Source organism: Ictalurus furcatus, chromosome 2 (assembly GCF_023375685.1).
Source record: "Ictalurus furcatus strain D&B chromosome 2, Billie_1.0, whole genome shotgun sequence".
Taxonomy (NCBI): domain Eukaryota; kingdom Metazoa; phylum Chordata; class Actinopteri; order Siluriformes; family Ictaluridae; genus Ictalurus; species Ictalurus furcatus.
This window is the reverse complement of record NC_071256.1, coordinates 28,845,705-28,870,927: the sequence shown is the minus strand read 5'-3', so window position 1 is coordinate 28,870,927 and position 25,223 is coordinate 28,845,705. Positions and strand designations below refer to the sequence as shown.

Below are 25,223 nucleotides of genomic sequence, written 5' to 3'. Positions count from 1 at the left end.
GAGGCACAACTTCCTGTTTCTGTGCAGTATAATTCTGAGGTTAATAAAGAAGAACATAATCCCATCATGTTTCATAAAAATCAATAGTTCAGAGCTACAGGAACCTGGAGCTTATCCCAGGGAACTCAGGGCAGAAGGTGGGGGACATGCTGGAGGAGTGTCAACCCAGTCGCAGGGCACACAGGTTCACATATCCGTTCACACACAGTGACAATTTGGAAATGCTACTGAGCCTACACCACATGTCTGAGGACTGGGGGAGGAAACCCTGAAGCACCAGGAGAACATGCAAACTCTGCACACAGAGTGGAGGCAGGATTTGAACCCTGGGGGTTTTGTCTCATAGCAGTGGTGTGAGGCAATTGTCATACCCACTAAGCCACTGTCCCCTGCTACAGAAATCAGTGGTGGTGAAATGAAGCTTATTGAAGCCTTTCTCAGTGCACATTGGCTTAAATATCCTGAGTCCTATTTATACAGCAGTGGAGTTTAGAAAGTGTTGAGTTTTTAAAACAATAAAGGCAAATGGTAACTATAATAGAAACTGTAATAATGTCATTTATTTATATCGGGCAACAATAATCGAATCATATTATAGTTGATGGGAAAAGGTGACATGATATCTGTTATGAATAAAGGATAAAGTGCATAGCACTATTATAAACTAGTATATGTGTCTGAAATGCACAATGATACCCAAAGAATTGTGTTGTGTTGTGAGCATGCAGCATGTCTTCTGAGTTTGAGTGCATAATTCATGCACTGAAAATGTAGATGCTAAACCTTTCTGTAGAATGCATTCAGTAAGTAATAAAACAATTTGGGACCATGTGGACAAAAAAAACATATCGCCAAAAGTCCTCATTAGTTACAGATTCCCCAGCTGAAGCTTTTCTGTGAGGAATCTAAGGAAATATGCTGAGATTAAGGGTGGGGTCCAACCTGTTGCTACAGGAAAACTTTCACAGATGAATTTTGACATGATTTGGTTGGCGCAGTAGTATACTATGTGTCATTAGTGGGGTGAAAAGCGGTGACAATTATAACAGCCCCCACTGCCCAGGGGCCCCACTAAATCCCATAGTTATGCTGTAGAGGCTCCTACTCAATGAATAATTATAGTTTATATTTTACAGCTACAGCTTGTATGCCTGAGAGTTTAATGAAAAGCACAAAAACATGCAATTTCATGAAAGACATTTTCCAGATATCTATTCTCCCCTCCCTAAAATGGTTTAGTCTTTTTATTATATTTCTGGTACTTTTAAACATTTGTTTTATTTTATTATTGTTATTTTGTAAGAAATCCCTATTAGGTTACATGACACTGTAGATATGGGCCTTCATGCCCATATCTTATACCAGGGGTTCCTAAACTTTTCCAGGGCAAGGCCCCCCAAATGGCATTGACATTTGACCGAGGCCCCCCTTTTGCTAGATGTCTTTAAAACACATTAAAAATACAGACTTCTGAATATATTTCCCCCTTTTTTTATTTTATAATTACATCTTTACATTACATTACATTAGGAATTGATTGTGTGTGTGTGGTTGTCTGAGAGTGAGAAAGAGAAAATCATGTATTTATTTATTTTTCACACCAAATTGTTGAGGCCCCCCGGGCGCCCCCTGGCGGCCCCCGCTTTGAAAACCACTGTCTTATACCATATATGATATGGGTGGAGGATGGTGTGGGCCCATATCAATATTTATTCAAGGGGCCCAGAACTCCCTAGCATCTATTCATGTCGCCATATTACGAAAAGGAATTACGAAGAACTATTGGAATAATGTCCTAATGTAACTATGACATTGTAGTTGGCAAACATACAGTATAATGGATCAAACAAAGTTTGGGGCATTCACTGCCACAATGAGCTGCTCTACTCTGGGATGCCAGACTCTACAGGACTCTGGATGTGTTGTGCAGGACTGTTGAACTATAAGGACTGTTGAACTATATATGTGTTGCTTAGTTACCGCCAATGTGATGGACACGACGCCTTACCTCATCCCAAAGATGCTTGTTAGGATTACAATTGAGGGTCAGTACAGGACACTGATGCTGTGAAGACTCTCTGTCATGGTCCTGGAACCATTTGGTGATGATATCTTGTGACCAGTGCTTAATCTGTAAATCTGCAGGTCCCGGGACATTAGGAGGGTATCGATCCGGCAGGTCGGGAAGCACAGAAAGGTTCTGATCCTCAAACTTACAGACATGTAAAAGTGCTTCCACTATCTCACGTAGCCAACGATATTCAATGCTGATAGCAAGGTCTGTGTAATCAATCACACTGGTGCAGTGACGTAATAGCATAACGAACTTAATAGAAGTGAGTATTCTCAATACAAAGGGAAAGATTTATGAATTGCACACTCTTTCAGCTTATGTGCTGTCACCTCAGTTAGCTACAAAACACATTTTCCCAAAGCCCTTCAAAAACAAAGCTTCATTTCATACAGTAAGCGTACTTACAATAAACTAACATTAACTGCACAACATAATCAAGAATAAAGTCGTCTTACCTACGATAAAATATTCCACAAAGCTGTCATGTCAGTGTCCCCCTACTCTTCCCTGTGTCCCTTACGTATCCATGAGCACACAAATGGCTCGGGATTGTAAGCGGTGGACCCACCACCGTTCAAAACCATGTTCAAAACCATCAGAGATGAAACGGTGTGGATGAGAAGAGATGCACACTGCGAGCTACAGATGAGATTCATTTGAGAGAAACCCTGCTTGCGCTCCACTGGAGATAGGTATGGTGTTCACAGTAGCCATCAACTGCCTCAGTCCTTCTGGAACGGTTGGTCTATTTGACTCCCTGTACTCCCTAAAAGCCCAAATGACTGTACATGGGCTGTTAATTATATTTAATTTCGGGCAGTCAATCTCACTTTCGAAGCCATGCGCAGGTTGACAACGTTTAGCCTCGTAAACACTTCTAAAAAGTCCTCCACAATCAGGCTAGCGTTATCACTGCTAGTCATGGGAACGGTCACCAAACTGCTTTGGTGAGTGACCTGATGCCACTCACTCTCTTGGACTCTTGCCTTTTCAGTATTTTGTTTGCGTTCTTGATAACTGCTTTCTTTTCACCATGACACACTCTACAGCACATGCTACGTGACTGTCGGCTTCTCTTCGTGACAACGAATTCAGGTGAACTTTGAACTTGAAATGATTATGTTATGTGAAAGATACTACTGATTGGCTATTAGCAATATTTGAGCATTTCTATTTACGATTTTTGTTGTTGTTCTGTTTTAACTTTTGGTGAATTAAAAGCTGAAACTATTTGTTTTGATAATATCGCTGCAGGAGATTTTACTTCCAGCTGCAGAGGTGCCGGATCCACATAAAAAGGTTCCGGAACGCAGGTGTGCTATAGTTTAGAGGAACAGGATCCGGCTCAAATTAAGCTCTGCTTGTGACTTGTGCGATTACATCACCAGCAGTGTTCTGATATGGACAAACTGTTGCCATGAATGCATGTAGTTTTGGGTACATCACACTGTCCAGATGTTCTTCACCGAGTATCAGGGACCAGTAAAGTGTACTAGAAAAACATTCTACACAACATCACACGGCCTCCACCAGCTGTTCACACCAGTGGCATGAAGCTGCTTGGACCGCATTCAGATCCTTCCAGAACAGATCTGATGCCTCAGTGCCCTCTGGAGACAATAAATCTCTTCTTGTATGCTGACATTAGCACTTGACAAGGACTTCTGCTCTTGTAATCTGCAGTTCGATACTAATCATTTTTAATAACCGTTTTATTGTGGCCAGGGCCGCAACGGAGCCAAAGTCTATCCCTGTAAAAAGCCCAGTAGTACTAGTAGATGCTAGTGCATGCATGAGTAACACCAACTATCATAACACATTCAAGTCTCTAAGGTTAGGTGTTTGACCATTCATTAGACCATCCATCCATCCACTCATCCATCCATCCTCTGTAACTGCGTTATCCTGGACAGGGAGGCAGAAGATCCAGAGCCTATCCCAGGAACACTGGGCAAGATGCGGAAAAACAGTCTGGCTGGGATGCTTGAGCACATATTCACACCTAGGGACCAGCTTGTTTTTGGGAGTTTGGAGGAAACTAGAGAACCTGGAGGAAACCCAGAATGTCAGGGAGAGAACATCTTAATAAAAATAAATAAATAAATAAATAAAACCTCTGCACATAGAGTAACCTGAGCTCTGGATTAACCCACAGACACTGGAGCTGTAACGACGCGACGCAACGCTACTCCTCGCACCATCCAGTTTTGACCATCCCAGCACTTCATTTTAAAACTGACTTGACGCTAGGAAATGGGGAACTGCCTGACTTATAACGCACTCTGCAGTCAGGTGATGCATGATTTGTGGAATGAGTTTGTAACATGATTATAGTGTACATAATAAAACCGGCAGGCAGGTGTACAGTATAACACGACTCAGGGGTTATGAAGATATTCCCTGGTCATCTGCATTGCTACTTCTAGTAAGCGAGATGATTGCTCCCATGACTACTCCCATCATTTTTAAACCATCATGAAGCTGACACAATGACACTTTTTTCCCCCATCATGAACTCACTGAAGCGCTTTGACTAAATTGTATAAAACAATTTTAGAACCGTTTGTGTTTTGTGCTGAGTGACACAAGAGTCTTCCGGACCGTCACTTTAATGCTACAACACCTTGTACATTAAATTTAGACTGAAAAACATAGGACTCACACCCACTTTACATGCATTTCTCCTTAAATGGCAACATCTTAAGATTTTTTTTTTTGCGAATATGGCCCCATAGTGTCTTAAAGCGTTAATTTAGAACAGTGAGTGACTAGAAAGTCTTAATGAAAAAGAATTGTGCAATTTTTAGTGGTTTTTTTGCTTTTTTTTTTACATTGCTGAGCTACTGTATAGATATAAAACATATGCGTGTGATACTCTCTTTCAGATCCCTTAATAGACAGAAAATTTGTTGTATAATTTTTTGTACCATCTCATCCATACTAGAGCGTGGCAGCTAAATAACACAGATAACCCACTGTTATACAATGTCTAACATACAAACCTAATAAGTACAAACAATCACCAAAATACAATACAAAAATATTTCACTATAGTGGCGGTTAAGGGGGTGGGGAGAAACAACATCACTATTTGACCATTGTGAGGTGCTCAGAGCTCACAGGGTACCCTGTATACATGTTTCCACACATTCAGGGAGATGACGTACACAGACATGTGCTACACATGATAATCATCCATCCACAGCAACGAATGGACTCCACAACATTGGCACATGAGTAGTTTCGTTAGTTTCATCAGACCAGCCGGTTCGCTAGCGTGTCCTTTGCAAACTGAAAACTACGTCCATCGAACGATTCATTCTCTCATGGCCTTCTCTCTCACACACACACACAGCCCCATGGTTGCTGGGTGTGGCAGGCACACAGAGTGTGAGGCTTAATGCACATCGTTATCCAGATGCCATCAGTCCACAGGAAACTCGGCCTCTGCAGCAGTGCCGGGGTGTCCAGCAGCGTGAGATTCTTTCCTCATCTGCAGAGAGACACAGCTTAACCAGCTACGACTTGTTGGCATCTCGCCAACAATTTCCCAGCTGTCAGTCTTGTCACAGTACCGCTCAATTGTGTCATGGTACCTGAGGAATAAGGAGTATTCACGCAGTTTAGGATGGACACGTGACGAACAATATAAGAGACAATGAAAGAGACAAAGAACTGGCTACTTCAATTTAAAGGAGTTTTTTTTTTTGAATAAGGTGCAAAATGGCAGCCTGGGAAAACCTTTTACATGGGCGAATATTGACACTTTCTACTATGTATAATTCTGAACGCCACTTTTCCTTTTTCATCTTTCTCAACCAGATGTAAGCAGGGTCCAAAAGTCTGAGACCACATATCATGGACCTTTTCTTTCTTCATTAAAATAGTAAATAAACAGAAGGTTTTAGAATTCTGAAAAATTTAAAACAAAGAAATAAATGTTCAATATCTTGAATATTTAATATTCAAGATTCTGCACTATTTCTAGGTCCCTGACATAATTTTCTAGTGGTTTCAGACTTTTGCACCACACTGTATTTCTATAATTTTACTCTCAGTGAGTTCTTTTTAGTTTACGCATACATACTGATGAAAAATTAAGGGGGAAAACACACACACAAAGTGTCTCAGTAAGGTATCGGGGCTACCATGAACCACCAGAACAGCTTTGATGTGCCTTAAAATAGTGTCTCTGGAACAGTACTGGAAGGATGAACGCCATTCTTCTTAATGGTACTCCCTCAGTTGGTGTTTTGATGATGGTGGTAGAGAATGCTGTGTAACATGTCTAAAATCTCCCAGAGGTGTTCAATAGGGTTGGGATCTGGAAGTGTGAACGGCATAGCATATGTTTCACATCATTCTCCTATTCATCAAACCATTCAGTAAACCCTCGTGCTGTGTGGACGGGGGCAGAGTCATCCTGGAAGGGACCACTTCCACCAGGATAGAAATGTTTCATCATAGGATAAAGGTGATCAGTCAGAAGAACTTTGTATTGTTTTACAGTGATACTTTCCTCGAAGGGGATGAATGGATGCAAACCGTACAAGCACAATGCCCCCAGAGCCACGGACTTTCCTTTAAATTGTCATCCATCTGTATATACACCGATCAGCCAGAACATTAAAACCACTGACAGATGACGTGAATAACGTTGATTATTCACAAGTTAGGCAGCAAGTTACAGTCAGTTCACGAAGTCAATGTGTTGGAAGCAGGAAAAATGGGAAAGCTTTAGGATCTGAGCGACTTTTACAAGGGCCAAGGTGTGATGGCTGGACGACTGGGTCAGAGCATCTCCAAAACAGCAGGTACTATGGGCTGTTCCCAATATGCAGTGGTTGGTACCTAGCAAAAGTGGTCCAAGGAAGGACAACCGGTTGTCACCAGGTGACAGGGTCATGGGCACCCAAGGCTCATTGATGCACGTGGGGAGTGGAGGCTAGCCCATCTGGTCTGATAAAATGGAAGCGCTATTGTAGCACAAATTGCTGAAAAAGTTCATGACAGAAAGGTGTTCGAACACACAGTGCATCACGGCTTTCTCCGTATGGGGCTGCGTAGCCAAAGACTGGTCGGAGAACCCATATTGACCCCTGTCCACTGTGCATGTGAGTATCACAACTGGACCATGGAGCAATGGATGAAGGTGGGCTGATCTGATGAATCACATTTTTTCTTTTACATTAAGTGGACGGTCGAGATGGCACCAGAATGCGCTATGGGAAGAAGGCAAGCCAGCAGAGGCAGTGTGATGCTCTGGACAAAGTTCTGCTAGGAAACCTTATGTTCTGGCATTCATGTGCATTTTACTTTGACACTTACCTAAACATTGTTCCAGACCAAGTACTTCATGGCAACGGTATTCCCTAATGTCAGTGGCCTCTTCTAGCAGGATAATGCGCCCTGCCACACTGCAAAAATTGTACAGGAATGCTTTGAGGAACATGACAAAGAGTTCAAGGTGTTGACTTGGCCTCCAATTTCCAACAGATCTCAATCCCAATCAAGCATCTGTGGGATGTGCTGGACAAACGAGTCCGATCCATGTTGGCCCAACCTCGCAACTTACGGGACTTAAAGGATCTGCTGTTAACGTCTTGGTGCCAGATACCACGGCACAACGTCAGAGGTCTTGTGCAGTCCATGCCTCAGAGCATGGATCAGAGCTGGATCCATGGATCAGAGCTGTTTTGGAGGCACAAGGGAGACCTACACAATATCAGGCAGCTGGTTTTAATGTTATGGCTTTAATGTTTAGATAATACTCCTCAGAGTTACCAGGTCTGACAATCTAATTACACCCTAACGCTGTATTTAGTTATTTATTAAATTGCAAAAACGCTTGCTAGGTACACCCAGGTATTTATAATAATCTAGAAATTGCTGTTTTAACTTTCTAGCGGTCTCTTGCATTGAGTGAATTTAGGGCTTTAGGCTACCTCTTCCATACGAGTGTCATTTCTTGCACAGACTTAAACACTCCCCACTTCCAGAATTTTTGACCTATCCTGGGCACTGTTCTGTATATGTCACTTAATAAATTCAAAATGAGATGATGCATGCAAAATTTCTGAATCGTGAACTTTCCAAATGGGTTAAAGAGCTTTTTTTGATGGCATGTATGAACTTCATGAGGATCATGTCAGATCATCAACCAGAGTCCATGTCTCGACAGATCAGAGCTGTTTTGGCAGCACAAGGGGGAACTACACAATATTAGGCAGGTGGTTTTAATGTTATGGCTGATCGGTGTGGATCACAGTACCAAGTGTTTCAGCGTGTGGTAAAACCTGCACTATATATTGACTCTATATAGTCAAATGACAGTGGCAAAGAGAACATAAATGACTACTGGACATTGATTTTGGTATGCTATCTGGAATCATGTCTGACCTGTCCCAGCCCTCCTCTCCTCCCAACACATAGATTTTCCCATCCACAACTGCCACTCCAGGCCGATAACGTCGCTCCTTCATTGGTGCACACATAGTCCACCTGTTACTCTTTGGGTCATAGCATTCTACTTTATCTGTGTTCTCTGTTGAGGCATGCCATCCACCTTAGCAAAAGAAGAAACAAGTCCATGTAATGAGTAATATAATATAAAATCTTTGTCAAGCTCATGCTACACTACAGTATATGGCTAAAGGTCTGTCGACACCTGACCATCACACCAAACTGTTGCTACAAAGTTGGAAGCACACAACTGTATAGAATGTCCCTGTGTGGTGTAGCATTACAACTTCCATTCACTGCAACTAAGAGGTCAAGCCCAAACATGAGTAGTGAAGCCCAGCAGGACAATGCCCCTGTGCACAAAATGAGGTCCATGAAGACATGGTCACTAATGCTTTTGTGGCTGAATGAGCAAATCCCCACAGCCACCTTCCAAAATCTAGTGGAAAGCCTTGCCAGAAATGTGGCGGTTATTATAACAACAAAGGGGGATTGAATCAGGAATGGGATGTTCAAAAAGCACATGAGGGTGTGCCGGTCAGGTGTCCACAAACTGTTGGCTATATAGCATATACAGTCATGTGAAAAGATAAGGACACCCCATAGAAATAGTTTTTTTTGTTTGTGTTGCTTTTTTACATATTTGGAAAAACCAACATTTGATCCTCCTTAAAACAGTGCCTATTAATAAAGGTGATGCACTCTATCAAAAGACACAGAAAATTGACATTTTATAGTAATTTTCACAATTTAAATTAACAAAAAAATAAAAAACAGATCAGTCACATGGAAAAAGTAAGTACACCGCTACATTATCACATCTTTAAATCCATAAAATTAGAATCAGGTGTTTAAGAATGGGTGCCAGTGATTAGAACCTGCTTAGGGAGTGCAGGTGGAACCGGTCTTATTTATACCCTTCTCATATCTAGTGTCTTGTGCTCCCTTTGCTATTGAGGTTTGTGGTGTCATCATGCCAAGATTTAAAGAGTTCTATAAGACCTTCAGGAGTCTGGCAAGGGATTTAAAAGATCTTCAAGTTATGTATGTGTCATTCCACTATAAGGAAAATTATCTACAAATGGCGCAGATTTCAAACGACTGTCAATTAGTCCAGAACGGGCTGTCCCAGCAAATTCAGCCCAAGAGCAGACTGTCTGATGCAAAAAGAAGTCTCCAAGAACCCTAAAATTTCATCACAGGATCTGCTAGTAAGCCTTGTAACTATTGGTGTTAAAGTACATGCTTCTAGAATCTGAAAGAGATTGCACAAATTTGACCTCAATGGGAGGCGTGCCAGGAAAAAGCCTTTGCAAGATTATAGTTTGCCAATGAGCATATAGACAAAGAGCAAGCCTTTTGGAATAATGTGCTCTGGACAGATGAATCAAAGGTAGAGTTGTTTGGCCACAGTAACAGCAGACATGTTTGGTGCAGACCAAAGTCAGCTTTTCAGGAGAAGCATCTCATACCAACTGTGAAGCAAGGTGGTGGAAATGTTATGGTTTGGGGTTGCTTCACTGCCTCAGGGACTGGACAGCTTGCATTCATTGATTCAACTATGAATTCTGCATCATATCAAAGACTGCTTGAAGATAATGTGAGGCCATCTGTCTGAAAACTTAAGTTGAACCAAAAGTGGACCTTTCAACAGGATAATGATCCTAAGCACCCTAGCAAATCCACCAAGGAATGGCTCAAAAAGAAGAAATGTAGGGTTATGGAATGGCCTAGTCAAAGCCCTGGTTTGAACCCTATTGAAATGTTGTGGGGGGATTTGAAACAGGCAGTACATGCAAGAAAGCCCCCAAACATCTTACAACAGAGAACATTGCATGGAAGAATGGTCAAAAATTCCAGCAAGCCCAGTGGACAATTATTCAAAATGCCTAAAAGAAGTTGTTTCTGCTAAAGGGGGCGATACTAGCTTCTGAGGCCAAGGGTGTACTTACTTTTTCCACAGATGAATATCACACCCATTGATATTTCTGGTGAATGAATGACTGAAAAAGTTATTTTTCCTTGTGGTTTTGTTCAAGTATATCATCTTCATTAACAGGCACTGTTTCAAAGATGATCAAATGTTTGCTTGTCCATGTCAAAAAATCCAAATATTTTTCACATGATTGTAAATCATTTTTACATGTCCATTTTACCTATAACATAGATTTTGCCCTTCAGAGTGCAGGCTGCAGACCCTGAGCGGGCGATCTGCATTGGAGCCACTTCTGTCCACACATGCGTCTTAGGGTTGAAGACCTGCGCAAGGTCGGTTCCATCTCCATCTTCAAGAACTGCACCACCTAAGGGTAGGGTTAGAGCTCTGTATCTTAGCTTAAACATCTTTTTTATTCTCAATCACCAATCCACAGTCATGTGAACGCTACCTGTGACATAAAGCAGTCCATCCAGTGCAACCACAGCAGGACTGGTGACAGCCATTTTAACCGACTCCATGAACTGCCATGTATTAGTGTGCGGATTATAGCACTCAACCGAGTCGAGACGAGAGCGGCCCTCCCAGCCTCCCACTGCAAACACGTATCCATCTAGCATCACTAGACCTGTGAGGAGCCAGAAAAGTTGAAGCACAGTCAAATAAGCCAATGGATTGACTGCTGTGTGACAAATAATATGCCTGTTTTTGCATGCCATGCTCACCTAGTTCTGATCTAGCTACATTCATTGGAGCCATCTCTAACCATGAATCAAAGCAGGGGTCGTAGCGCCACATCTCTCTGCTGGCCGAGCCATCTGGGAATTCACCACCAGCCAGATAAAGCATGGAACCTGCTCGACACACAGGACAGACTCAGGACAACTCACAGTACCATAATTTCCGGACTATAAGCCGCTAATTTTTTCACACGCTTTGAACACTGTGGCTTAAACAATGATGCGGCTAATTTATGGATTTTTACGGGCAAACGAGCTTCATGCCGCCAAAACATTTAACCTCGTCACATCGGACCAATGAAATTACTGAACAGGTCACAGTGGACCAATGAAACTGTTGGGAATTAAATCAAACGCACTCACACTAAATTCTTCAGATCAGTCATTTTGCGCTTCACGCACACACCCTCATCATGGAAAACACACAAAGAAATGCATATGATGCAGCTTTCAAGTTAAAAGCGATCGATCTGGCTGTCGAAGAAGGAAATAGCATGCGAAGAGCAACTTTTGCTCAAGTCTGCCAGTGGATCCCAACAGCGTGGAGCAGTGTCAAAAAATCTACTATCACCAACGGGTTTCGAAAGGCTGGACCGCTGCGTGATGAAGAGGACAGCACAAGCTCAAGGGCGAATTTGCCTCGAGACGTAAGTGACATTGAGAGCGACAACGAAAGAGAGACTGAGGAAGTGTGTGACGAAGTACTGGTAATTCTGAGGCTGTTCATTTCCGACACTGAAGAAGACGACTTTAGTGGTTTTAGTGCGCAGGAGGAAGATGAAGACAGCGATCAATGACTTTTTCTGGTAGGCAACTGTATTTTTTATTTTTTTAACCAGCCGTGTTACAGGCACTGTTTGGAAAAAAAGCATTTACGGTACGTATTTAATTAAAAGTTAAAAAAAAATCTTTCTGTGTAACATCTTTCTGTGTAAATATCTCATGTTACAACGTTGACACCTGCGGCTTATAGACAAGTGCGGCCTATATATGTACAAAATTTTTTTTCTTTTTAAAGTTAGTGGGTGCGGCTTATATTCAGGTGCGCTCAATAGTCCGAAAATTACGGTACTTTATAAATCAAAGGGAAAAACAGTTCAGAGTGAAATATAATCATAGACAATGGTATTATCTGTAGAATCTAACATTGAGATGTGATGGGAAAAATAAACCAATATAACATGCATTAGATTTGCTACTAGAAAATTCTTGATGTAGATAATATTTGACCATTTACACTTATCTGACAATAATTCAGGTATTAATTCACGCAATCATTCAATTAACCAACCACGTGTCAGCAGCGCAATGCACAAAATCATGCAGGTACAGGTCAAGAGATCAAACACCAGAATGGAGGAAAAACGTGATCTCAGCGGCATGGTCATTCCTGCTAGACGGACTGGTTGAAAGGAAGGAAAAGACTAAGACGCACAGAACTACGCACTCACCTGACACCACCAATCCGTGCTTACTCACAGCAAACGGAAGGCAAGCGAGGCTTTTCCACTGGCTGGTCATGGGGTCAAAGCTCTCCACGCTCCTGAGCACGACTTTATCATCCTCCCCTCCCACTGTCACTATAACCTCAGCTGTTCCTGTCACAGAGATAAAGGTGTTGATTAACCGCAAATCAATACTAAACTCAGCTCTGCAGATAAAGCAAGTATTCATGAGTCAGTGCGCAGTGTGCTCGTTATACCCATGGCCCTGCGAGGTCGAGTTCTGGGGCTGTACAGTTCTCCTCTGCGGTCCTGAAGCAGCAGGAAGTCCTTGGCTTCAGAGATCAGTTCCTGGCACTTCCGGGACTCTTTCACTACATCCAAAGACTCGATCACGTCGTGGATGTAATAGGGACTGATCAGAGGCAGCCGGATGTGTTCGAGAACCTTTCAAACACAAACAGATGATCATTTTACATGCGTTATATCACCGAAACGCAATTCAATTAGGAAGAGATCATTAATATAAACCTCCGATTTGCCTCATGTCGGAGCTGTTGTTAAACAAATTCTGACCAACTGGAAATGAGAATTCAACAGTGCTGTGGTATCAATTGAGATGAATAAAATAAAAGACCCATTGAGACCTATTAGCTAAAATCCTGAGAAATGTGCAGCCCTTTCATTTGTGTTTTCAAAGTGAGATAATAATCAATGTTGTGTGGGCCAAAATGTCTTCAAAATGATGTAAGAGACTGATAAACTCTACAGAAAACATTGACGTCCGGTTATTTTTTGCTAAAGGTGGTTCTACGTGTTAATGAATGACAGGGTGTACTTATTTTTCCCCACCTGGTTTCTGAATGTTGGTTTACTTTTTTGGGGGAAAATGACCTGAAGCTATTTGTTTGTTTATAGAAGTTGGTGAGGAGCACAAAATGTTTATTTAGGCCCTGATCAATAAAAAGAGAGAATTGACAGAGGAAGTATTTTTCCCATGCTTACAGCCAGCTTGGAGTAGATGACCTTGCATAGACTAACGTCAACAAGATGAGCAATGCTTGGGTAATCCGCCACATGTTCTCACTAAGCTGTCTGGTGAAATTGAGCTCTACGGGCTTAACATAATATATTCCATATACACTCAGGCAGCATGGTGAGACTACACTGTTCCCATCAACCTAGCAACAAATGAAGAGCAAAATCACTAAGAGTGACTTGTGTTGCTTTCTAGCCCTCCTCCATTACTATAGAGTACACAATATCATCTTCTACAACTGTAATTATGAGACACACAAGCATAAATACGGCATATACAGTGGGGGAAATAAGTATTGATCGCGTCAACATTTTTTTCAGTAAATATATTTCCAATAAGGACATTTACATGAAATTTTCACCAGACATCAGTATTAACTCAAGAAATCCGGAAAGATAAAGAAATCACAACGTTAAAGTCCATAAATAAAGTTATGTGTAATAGTGGAATGACACAGGAAAAAAGTATTTAACACGCTAAGAAAAAGCAGTTCTCCAAGGCAAGGAAAGGCAAGGAACCAGCTGAAATCCGTAAGTAGATAGAAAGTAATTATACCTCCTATCTGTACAAATTAATATCAGCTGGATTAGTAAATGGATGGTCTATAAAAAGGCTTTTTGTTACCAAGGTGTCACACAAGAAAGATCTCATGATGGGTAAAAGCAAAGAGCTCTCCCAAGACCTTCCCATCCTTATTGTTGCAAAACATATTGATGGAATTGGATACAGACTTATTTAAAAACTTCTGAATCTTCCAGTAAGCACCATTGGGGCCATTATCCGCAAGTGGAAGAAACATCACTCCATCATCAACCGGCCACGTACAGGCGCGCCTCACAAGATTTCTGACCAGGGAGTCAGAAGAATAGTCAGAAGAGTAGCCCAAGGACCACTCGGAAAGAGCTCCAGAAACACTTGGGGGCAGCAGGTGCAATCGTCACAGAGAAAACAATAGGCACTCCACTGCTCACGCTCACGCTCACCCTGCAAGACTCCATTATAAAAGAAAAGGCATGTCGAAGCTCGTTTAAAGGTTGCTACAACTCCTTTGGACAAGCCTATGAAATACTGGGAGAGTCTAGTCTGGTCAAACAAGAGCAAAATTTTACTTTTTGGCTGTCATACTACACACCATGTTTGAAGAAGAAATGGCACTGCACATCACTCTAAAAACACTATACCAACGGTGAAGTTTGGAGGTGGAAGCATCATGGTGTGACGCGGTTTTTCACTGCATGGTACTAGCAGCCTTCAAATAATTGAAGGAACGATAAATGGAGCCCTTTACCAGCAGATTCTAGAGAAGAATCTGCTGCCATCCACTAGGATGATGATGAGACATGGGTGGACTTCCAGCAGGACAACGATCCAAAGCATACAGCAAAGGAAACTCTCAATTGGTTTCAGAGAAAAAAAAACATCAAGGTGTTAGAATGGCCCAGTCAATCACCTGACTTGAATCCAATTGAACTTGGATTCAATTGAAATTGAAGATTTAAAGACAATATATTTAGAAGAACGGGCCAAAATCACACCTGAATACTGCGGCCCATTAATTTCTTCATACAGGAAGCGTCTTGAAGCTGTTATTACAAACAAAGACTTCACCACTAAGTATTAAATAAATTTCAGTTAGCTTGTTCAATACTTTTTTCCCGTGTCATTCCACTTTATTACACATAACTTCATTAATGGACTTTAATGTTGTGAATTCTTTATATTTCCAGAGGTATTGAGTTAATACTGATGTCTGGTGAAAATTTCATGCGGATAGTTTCATTGGAAATATATTTTCTGAAAAAAATGTTGATGCATTCAATACTTATTTCCCCCACTGTATCAGTCCGTACAAGATTTTGATTGTTTGATTTTGATTGCTGCGGCCAAAAATGCTTGATTTTGCAGTGGCTTTCTTCAAAAATCGCGATGCTGGGTTTTTGTGCTTTTTTTTCTTGCGGAAAACTACTTGAACTGGCAAAATTGCAATTGCACTAAACTGTCTTTCGCATTGAGGTTTTTTGGTAAATGAGACCTTTTAGCTGTACTCATGTTCAACACACGTGAACTGACGGGGATGTTGGCTGAATGTGCGTTGAGACAACGTCACATGACACGTCTTGGCCCAAACCTGCATAAAATCTGAGGTCATTTTGAAAAAGTTTTGTCAGCTCCTCCAAATACTGCAGAGTTCGCTTGATTTTGAGTTAATTTCTGCAATCGCAAAATAGCGAAATCCAAGAGGGACTGATCTATACGCTCTTTAAAGAGCTCCTGATTCCAGCTTACCTTTTCAAAGCTCTGCCTGCGGGAAGCACACTTCTCCAACCAGAGCATGGCCGCCTCAAACACAGTCTCCTCCTGTGGCACGTTGAGGTGATCGCTAGAAATAATCTCGGTCAGTTTATCGGCACACAGCGAGAGGAACTCCTCCTGCACCAAGCACAACAAATATCAAAATGAATGTTCACAGATTAACGTTCAAAGGGAAAATGAGTCTCCAGTGATGTACACTGTTTACTTATATACACAATACTGTACACCCTACATGTTGCTTTTTTATATTTTCTGGCTTTTGTATTGGTGTTTGAGTTAAATGACAAAACATTCACTTTCCAAATGAATGTAATGTCACAGAAAACGCTTGTACATCGTGAAAGAACTTAACGCAAGTAATTAACAGAGCAATTCTGAGACAAACACAGACGTGTAGTTGAGAAGAACTGCACATACTCCAAGTTGCCTGGGATAACACACCATCCAGACTTCTTATGAAATGGTGTAAAGACTGATTATATTTAGTTTTAGTGGTTACAAGACTTAACGGTTATTTCTTTTCACTTTTCGTTTCAATCATTTCATTGCATCTTCACCGTACAGAATTTCTTTACATGTGACAAAGACAATACTGTAATTAACCTCTCTTCCACCAACACGTGGAGATCTGGGAGTTTCTAATAAGCAGTATAAAAATTACACCATGAAGGATTTACTTCTGTCTTTGGGAACATATTTTATCATCCAAGGTGAAATCCTTCAGCAATCAAGGATATCCACAATGTACAGACAGTCACAGACAACAGTTAAGCATTCTCTCCATGCCCCTCCCCCCAAACAATAATTTTCACGTTGCACTACTGACATCTATTTTAATGCGGTTTATAGCTTCATTTGCTTTAATTGTTGCCGTGGCGATGAAATGACGACACCCACCCAGCCACCTGATTTTAGTCTCAGGAGTGAATCGATTGTGCCTGCTGACAACTAGCTCTTTTGTAATTGACACATTAAAGGAGCGGTCTGTCATTTTTCCAGCCCTCTGCGGCGTGAAGAATTAGCAGCAATTTCAAAGCAAACAATGATGAGGCTTGTGTTTTCAAATCCACTGCCATTGTTGAAACTATTTGCCGTTTAAAAGGAGTTGCATATTTGTTTTGGATGGGGGGGTGGAGCTAATTTCAGGAGTAGAAAAAGTGTCAACAAAGAAGAAACTGGCCCCACCTGTTGGCATACAGTGCTAAAGTGCTGCTGGATGTACTCCATGCTGCAACGCTCCAGCTCTTTACACGAGTGAGCCTCAGCAAAGCAGTGGATACCCACACAGTTGATCTCGTCCATCTGACGCTCCATGAACCTGCAGCAGGCTTCACGCACTGCCATGACGTCCAGCAGGTTGGCTGCAGCCAGGAGGGCCTGTACGTTGGCCTTGGAGATCACCACCTCGGCTGTGTAAGCGTAGCTGACAAGCTGGCCGATCATCTGAGGCTCCACGCCGTTGATGGCCACTCGTTCCTGCCGCGACTCCATCAGGTCAGTGGAAAACATAGCCTATGAAATTGGAAAATATATATATATATATATATATATATATATATATATATATATATATATATAAATAATCACGTGGTGCATTTCTGTCAGAAATAAAAAGAGTAAAGAACCACACGAGGCTTACTCTGAAGTGCTCCATCAAACTGACACACTTCAGTAAACACGAACGGATCTTTACCTGGAAGTAGGAGCTGAAGGAGGCAAGAACGATGCGATGACAGGGGAACTCCTGGCCTCCACAGCACAGCGTGACATCGCAGAAAGCATTGTTAAGCCTCAGGCTGTTCAAGCCTTCCAGGACCTTGTTGGGATGTCGAGGCTCGACAAACACATAGTCTTCGCTGTCTGACGTCCCGAGTGGGGGACCCGGGTCCTCCACACATGGCGATGGGGCCAGCATGGCCAGAGCAGGGGCGCTAGTTAGCATATTTGCAGCCATGATTTCCATTCTGTCACTATTTCAGTCTGCAACAGCAAGACAGAAACTCCTGAAGGCATGTATAATCATAGTGTGTAGTGTAATATTAATTACTCACATACCTTTAGACATGTGACTATTAGTCATGTCTAAATAATGATCATGGATATTTTACTGCTCAAATAGTTTCCCAAAAAGGCTTTTAAAGTCTGTATTACCTTTATAAAAATCAATAAAACCACCACCACCAACAACAACAACGACGACAAAGCCTGTGACTACAGCAAGCTTCCATGTATAATAGTACAAGCAACACTGTTTAGTGTACATACTCTATATAACAGAGTGGTACATACTATCTAGTACGTTAGTATGCATTATCTACGCAGCTGAGCATGGGTGGACCCATAAACAAATCCTCCTGTATGAAATTATTTGCATTATAATTCCAACGGACAAATTCCTTGTCTGTCAACTGTTAATATACGTTCAAATACGAAGATTAGATTCAAAATGTATCCTATAAAAATGAGCCCTAAACGGTCTGGTTTGGTTTGGTTTGGTTTGGTTTGGTAGTGCGGTGTGGTGTGGTGTGGTGTGGTAATCTCCTGATCCATATAAGGGGGAGTTAACGTTAACTGGTTAACAGCTCTCCTGACAGCATAACACATTCGTTTTAATTCACTAGGTCTATACCGGAAATAAACAAAACAGAGAACTCATTTCCTGTGCATAACGATACAAAATCTTACCTGAAAAACATCGTTTAGTTAGCGAGACGAAATAAAATCTTCATTTGTCGACCTCGGACTGTTATGAGTCGTGACGCCATTTTCTTCTTCGTCGATAGCATAAAGAAGCTCGGTATAAACACACGCGACTCCACAGCGCCTCATTTGGCTCGGGAAATTCCCGTTTAAAAGGCAAATGATTCACACACGTTCCCAAACCTGGTCCTGAAGTACCCCCTGTCCTGTCCTGCCCTTCTCTATCCTGTCCTGTCCTGCCCTGACCTGTTCTGTCCTCCCCTGTCCTGTCTTCTCCTGTCCTGTCCTCCCCTGTCCTCCCCTGACCTGTTCTGTCCTGTCCTCCCCTGCCCTCCACTGTCCTGTTCTGTCCTCCCCTGTCCTGTCCTGTCCTCCCCTGTCATGTCCTCCCCTGCCCTCCACTGTCCTGTTCTGTCCTCCCCTGTTCTGTCCTGCTCTGTCCTCCCCTGTCCTGTCCTCCCCTGTTCTGTCCTGTTCTGTCCTCCCCTGTCCTGTCCTGCTCTGTCCTGTCCTGCTCTGTCCTGTCCTGTCCTCCCCTGCCCTCCACTGTCCTGTTCTGTCCTGTTCTGTCCTGCTCTGTCCTCCCCTGTCCTGTCCTCCCCTGTCGTGTCTTGCCCTGTCCTCCACTGTCCCGTCCTGTGTCAAACTGCACCTCTGGCCCTACCTCAGTCAAATGTTTCAATATGCTTTAGTAAAGTAGTAACATAAAGATTTGTATCAAATTAATTGTCTCCTTTGCCTCCCTAGAAGGCATGAACATGATCTAATTTGCTAATGTTAACTGGCTATATTTTAACGAAATTATAATTTGCTAATGTTAACTGGCTATATTACACAGCATTAGTCATGCATATGACAGGCAAACTTGCGGAGATGATTTAAAGTTAATGGCGTACATGCTTATAACAGTTGCTCATAATAAAAAAAAGTGACTTTTCACATGAAAACACAACATTATTAATTTAATCATTTTCTATGGTTTCACTTAAATACATTTTAACAGTACTTTTGCACCCCTGACTATTCTATAGTTGCCTATCTTGGACCTACACTCATTGGCCATTTTAACAGGTACACCTATCACATAGATAGCAGTAGTGACTCAGTGGTTAAGGCATTGGACTGCTGATCAGAAGCACGTAAGTTCAAATTAACCAGCATTACCAGCTCAACAACCTTTGTTTAGCTTTGGAGCAAGGTTCTTAACTACTCAACTGTTTCAATTGTTAATCTTTAGATGAACAAACTATGTCAGCAAAATAAGTAAAATGTAAATATAGATTCAGTTTTTTTCTGACTCTAGCACTTCAACTGTCTTTACACACAATTTGTCAAACATACCTATGCCATCGATCTGTGGAAAGGGGCTATAAGACCCGCACTTAGGCCAAGCAGTATTGATGAGATTTTTATAGGCTACAGGGCTGACAATATTCTATCAATCATAAGAGTTAACAGGTCATAAATATTAGAGGATAATTAGCACCAATTGTGCATGGAAAAGATGACCTGTACACCTCTGACCTGTGTGTAACAAGGTCGGTGTGTCAAGTGCACTTGAGTAATGCATGCGAATGTTTTATCGTGTTGCTTTTTTGTAGGTATACAATTTTTCTTTAATCTGAAAACACAAAGGCTTCTTGCTGTGTACTATTTTACTGTGCTGGTAATCACAAATTTGTTATGAACCCAATATAACTCATATTCACATGCGAGCATGTATATCTGGTGAATAATGTGCAGTAGTTACTCAAAAGAGGCCAAATTTCAGCTGTGAATGATCGTCTGAGATTTTACAAAATTGTACATGTTAATTCTGTGAAATTTTGTTATGTGAATAACATAATATAACTAATAATGTATGGGATTATATTACAGACAAAAACAGTCATAGCTTTTAAAAATATTTTATAAAAGGTTGCTTTATTCGCAAACAATTTATAATGATAAACCTTATTCACAATAATGTATCTGTTAAAGGCACTGAGGAAGAATTTTTGGTATACATTATAGATAATTATTTCAGAATTTTTAGTCTTATGTTTAGTCTAAAATTACTGAAGTGAAGGCAGTGTTTAGGAAGAACATACATTCTTCACATTTCACTTGACAATATTGTACAGCTGAGCATCTGTGCATATGTTGAATATATATATATTGATATATAGCATATATATTGAATATATTTGGTGTTACAGGAAGGTGTCCTTCATTACACCAGGTTGCTCCAGAGCAGCCTTCCTTCTAGCTATTGCTTCCAGAATCTTCTTGCGAGGCCCTAGCTGGATTCGGATGCTTTTTAGATCATCGTCTGAGCAAAGCATGAGGGCTTCCAGGTCTAACTTCTCACGGATAAACACAAGGGCAAAGTCTAGTAGGTTTACAGATGTCAGGAAGGAATGCAGGGGTGAAGTCTCCTCATCTTCATCCAATCCAATCTCCTCCTGGTTCCAAGGCAATTGTGAATCCTCTTCTAATTGGTCGTCCAGTCCTTCCTCCTCTGCTTCAAACACCTCCTTGCGGACCAGGAAACCCAGGTCCTCTGTGTCACCAATGGGAATTTCTTCCGGTTCGACTCCCATTTCCATGGAGAAGTTCTTTCGGAAGACCATTTTTCCAAGGCCTGGCCTCTGAAACAGGGATTCTTTTGTTTGATCCACATCATCTTCTTCCTCATCTTTAAAGCTGTCAGTTTCATCTTCATCCTCTTCTTTTTCATCCTGCTCATTGAAGACATCCAGTAATTCAGGCTTTTCTGCTGTTCCATTCTCTGTATTTTTCGACACGGTGTCCTTCTTTCCAAACTTGCGCTGGAGAGTTCCTGTAATGGACCCAAATTTGCTGGAGGCAGTGAGCTTGTTTAAGTTCTTCATGGATCCTGTGCTAGAGAAAGAACCTGCACTGGCTTCAGAGACAGAGCCTCCACTGCTACGGTACATCTTGTCCATCTTATTCTGGTGCCTCTTTTTGACCATCTCACATTTCTTCATCTTGCGTTCTGCATCTTTGACCGCTTGTTTCTTCAAGTTTGCCACATGTTTAGGGTTCTGCATTGTCTTCTGGGAAGCAGTGTTGTCTAGGAAGCGGACGCAGTTCATCTGATCCCGAGATGCGGCAATGTCCATAGGACTGTGGAGATCATTATCCAAAGCAAAGACATTGGCGCCAAAGGTAACCAGGAAACTCAGTATGTGCATATGACCGTTGGAGGCTGCATGGTGCAAGGGTGTGTTCCCCCAGATGTCGCTTTTGTTGGGATCTCCACTGTAACAAAATCAGATCAGAAACAAAACAATTTATTCACCAAACTATTGGAAGATACACACACATGGCATGAATTTTGTCTTGGTGCAGATGTTGGTGTTTAAGTTGCACTTAAAATCTGTATCCTGTGTTTAAATATTTCTGTAAGGCTGCTTTGAGACAATGTCCATTGTAAAAAGCGCTATACAAATAAAACTGAATTGAATTGAAATTGAAAGTTTCTATGAAGCATCTTACAGATTTAGTGATTTGGAGGCCCTATGCAAAATATTGGAATAGGGCCCATTATTGGTACTAATAATTAAAAATATATATAATTTGCATTTGGGGGCCCAAGGCGGTTGTTTACTTTTGCCTAGTGCTAAGTCCTGTACTAAGTGGTGTAAAGTAGTCACATGTGGTCAATGTCTTTTCATTCATTTACATAATGCACACCTTGTTTGTTAGTCACAAAGGGTTTATTTATCTACACAGACTTCTCTGTCTTTGACTTACCATTTTTATCACATAACTACTCGCTATACACATCCTATTTTTCCAGGAAGAGCTGTAGCTGTAAGTCCCTGCCACCTACTTTGTTAAAGTCACTATAGTATGACTAAGGTGCAACGTCATAAGTTACTCTGTTATCCATTAAGAGTAAAAGTCCACATTCATGCTCCAACTATGCACATAACAACCCTGATTATCAGATTACAGTCTATAAAGGCTTGTCTGGGTGTGTAACATCCTTCCATAGCATAGTTGCTAATGCCCCAAGTATTGCTACTTTCTAAGTGACTGGTACTACATCAAATTGTAGCTGTAATAAATAGACAATAAACGATCTGGCTTGTTTTGTGGAAACATCCATAACGGACATGATCCACTTCTTCACTGGAAATATCCACTTTTACAGAATGTACCTGCCTTGATAAATGCTTGATACGTACCCCTCGTGGAAATTTCGTAAATAAAATGAAAATGTCAAATGATAAAAGAATGAAAAACCATTTGGATTTGATAGTTTGATCCAGGGTGTAGCCATTATACTCAGGTTTGGTTGTAAAGTTTACAGCCTGCAAACAGTTGGGTTTTAGAAGGAGAAACCATAATCATGCCAACCTTTGCTCCAAAGTAATCAGATACATGAAACGCAAAAACAAGAACAGCTACACCATACGCATAGCAAAGACTAATTTATTTCATGGTGTCACAGGTAAATATAGTTTAAAGATGCTGTAAGCTAAAGATCTGAATGTAGTGACAGACAGCATCTCATTATCAGACACGTATAAATAAAAAGTCATTATAACCAGTGGGTTCTATACACTTAATTGTTCTATTCAATAAAATATCAGTAGCCACATAAGACAACAGTTTGTTTTTTTTTGATTGAGTACCAAATCCTTTATTAGATTAGATTATTAGACTAGCCATTTAATAGTGCGCTTGGATTGATTAGTCAAAAAAAAACAAGCAAACATATACATATATACATACACACACACACACACACACACATATATATATATATATATATGTGTGTGTGTGTGTGTGTGTGTGTGTAAATATATATATACACACACACATCTCTCTCTCTCTTATATATATATATATATATATATATATAGGTAAATTTAAATTGCCAATCCCCAAATGGCCAAGTGGAAACAGCAGAAAATAAAATCTCACCCTCTGCTGCAGATGAGTTGTAGAGCCTCCAGTTGGCCGTGATAAGCGGCCCAGAGAGTCGGGGTCATTCCATCCTCATCCTCAGTGTTTAGGTCTTTCCTAGTGGCCTCTTTCAACAGATCCAAATTACCATCAATGGCTGCCTTATGATATCTAGACATTGCTGTATTAAATATATTAGCTCTACATATAGTTATAAACCAGATTTAGCAGCTACAGTAGAGCATTTTCAGCCCTCTGTTAGTCTCTTCGTCTTTGTAGGGCAGAAAGGAGAAGTGAGTCTGGATGAAAAGACCATATGGAGCGTCATTAAAACTCAGTGGGGCAATAAAACCAAAGTCCATAGTGTTTGCTGTGTGAGCTCATGATGCTGGTTGGCTGAACAGGAGCAAGTGCCAAAATGGGCTTGTAAAATTATGGTAAAAATTAGCACTATTGCATTAATCTCACGGAGCACAACTTGAAAAATGTTCACATTTTGAAGTGTTAATAGTTAACTGGCATCTGAAAAAAAGAGAAGATTTAAAAAAAAAAAAATTACTGATTAGACATTACAAAATCATAACATCAAGAACAGCTTCAGGAAAAAAATTGTCTAGATAAAATAGAATTGTGAATAAGGAAGAATCCTTTATCTTTGATGTTTGCATCAGGGTTTTCCGGTCTTCCGCTCAAAGACCAGTCAAACCAGCCTGAAAACCAGCTCAATACCAAATACTGTCAAATTATAAACACTCACTGAGCATTTTATTAGGAACACCTGTACACCTACTCATTCTTAAACTGCATAAAATAATGCAGATATGGGCCAGCAGCTTCAGGTAATGTTCACATCAACCATCAGAATTCAGAAAAAATGTGATCATGGCATGATTGTTGGTGCCAAACGGGCTGGTTTGAGTATTTCTATAACTGCTGATCTCCTGGGATTTTCACGCACAATAGTCTCTAGAGTTTTCTCAGAATTTTGCAATAAAGAAAAAACATCCAGTGACCAGCAATACTGTGAACGGAAACGCCTTGTTGATGAGAGAGGTCAATAGAGAATAGCCACACTGATTCGATCCAACAGAAACTCTACAGCAGAAAAGCATCTCAGAATGTACAACACGTCGAACCTTCAGGCAGATGGGCTACAAAGGCAAAAGACCACGTCGGGTTCCACTTCTGTCAGCCAATCACAAGGATTTATCTCTTGTGAGGCTTTTGGAAAACAGTGTTATTATTGTTGAAGGCTGATATGTACTAGCAAATTCATTCTAATATTTACATCATGCAATACATATAAATTCCATGAATAGTTGTTCCATCAATTTTTAAAATTTTTTTAACCAATATTTACAAAAGAAAAGAGAACAAGTAGACCAAAAGTAAACATAGATTTAAAAAAAAAACAACAACTGTACGCATTATTTCTAGTGTTACACTACTAGTGACTTCGCTCCTTAATTAACTACATAGCAATAGTACAGAATGTATAAAGGTCTATGCATTTGCTGTTATCTTATATATCTGAATTGCAAAATATTAACATAATTTATGTAGTTTATACAAAAAAGCTTGAATGTGGAAAACAAAA

General features: G+C 40.9%; 2 protein-coding genes across 4 annotated transcripts; both read right to left on the bottom strand.

Moving 5' to 3' along the window:
* Nucleotides 1-39: 39 nt before the first annotated feature.
* si:ch211-256e16.3 (kelch-like protein 20) lies at nt 40-19,198 on the bottom strand. Of its 3 annotated transcripts, none has more exons than XM_053612930.1 (11): nt 18,692-19,198; nt 17,700-17,986; nt 17,192-17,518; nt 15,980-16,123; nt 12,915-13,101; nt 12,664-12,810; nt 11,198-11,326; nt 10,924-11,100; nt 10,693-10,839; nt 8,474-8,639; nt 40-5,670 (listed from the first exon to the last, which is right to left on the bottom strand). In XM_053612930.1, exons 2-11 carry the CDS (start codon nt 17,967-17,969, stop codon nt 5,499-5,501), a joined length of 1,866 nt encoding a protein of 621 aa, XP_053468905.1. In that variant the 5' UTR covers nt 17,970-17,986; nt 18,692-19,198; the 3' UTR covers nt 40-5,498. The 3 variants fall into 3 exon arrangements, with proteins under 3 accessions (XP_053468905.1, XP_053468914.1, XP_053468924.1); XM_053612939.1 differs by having other exon boundaries at nt 17,291-17,518; XM_053612949.1 differs by lacking the exon at nt 8,474-8,639.
* A 1,424-nt stretch (nt 19,199-20,622) lies between these two features.
* On the bottom strand, nt 20,623-24,458 carry anks4b (ankyrin repeat and sterile alpha motif domain containing 4B). Its single transcript, XM_053612982.1, has 2 exons — nt 23,645-24,458; nt 20,623-21,970 (listed from the first exon to the last, which is right to left on the bottom strand). Exons 1-2 carry the CDS (start codon nt 23,803-23,805, stop codon nt 20,899-20,901), a joined length of 1,233 nt encoding a protein of 410 aa, XP_053468957.1. The 5' UTR covers nt 23,806-24,458; the 3' UTR covers nt 20,623-20,898.
* Between the last annotated feature and the right edge of the window lie 765 nt (nt 24,459-25,223).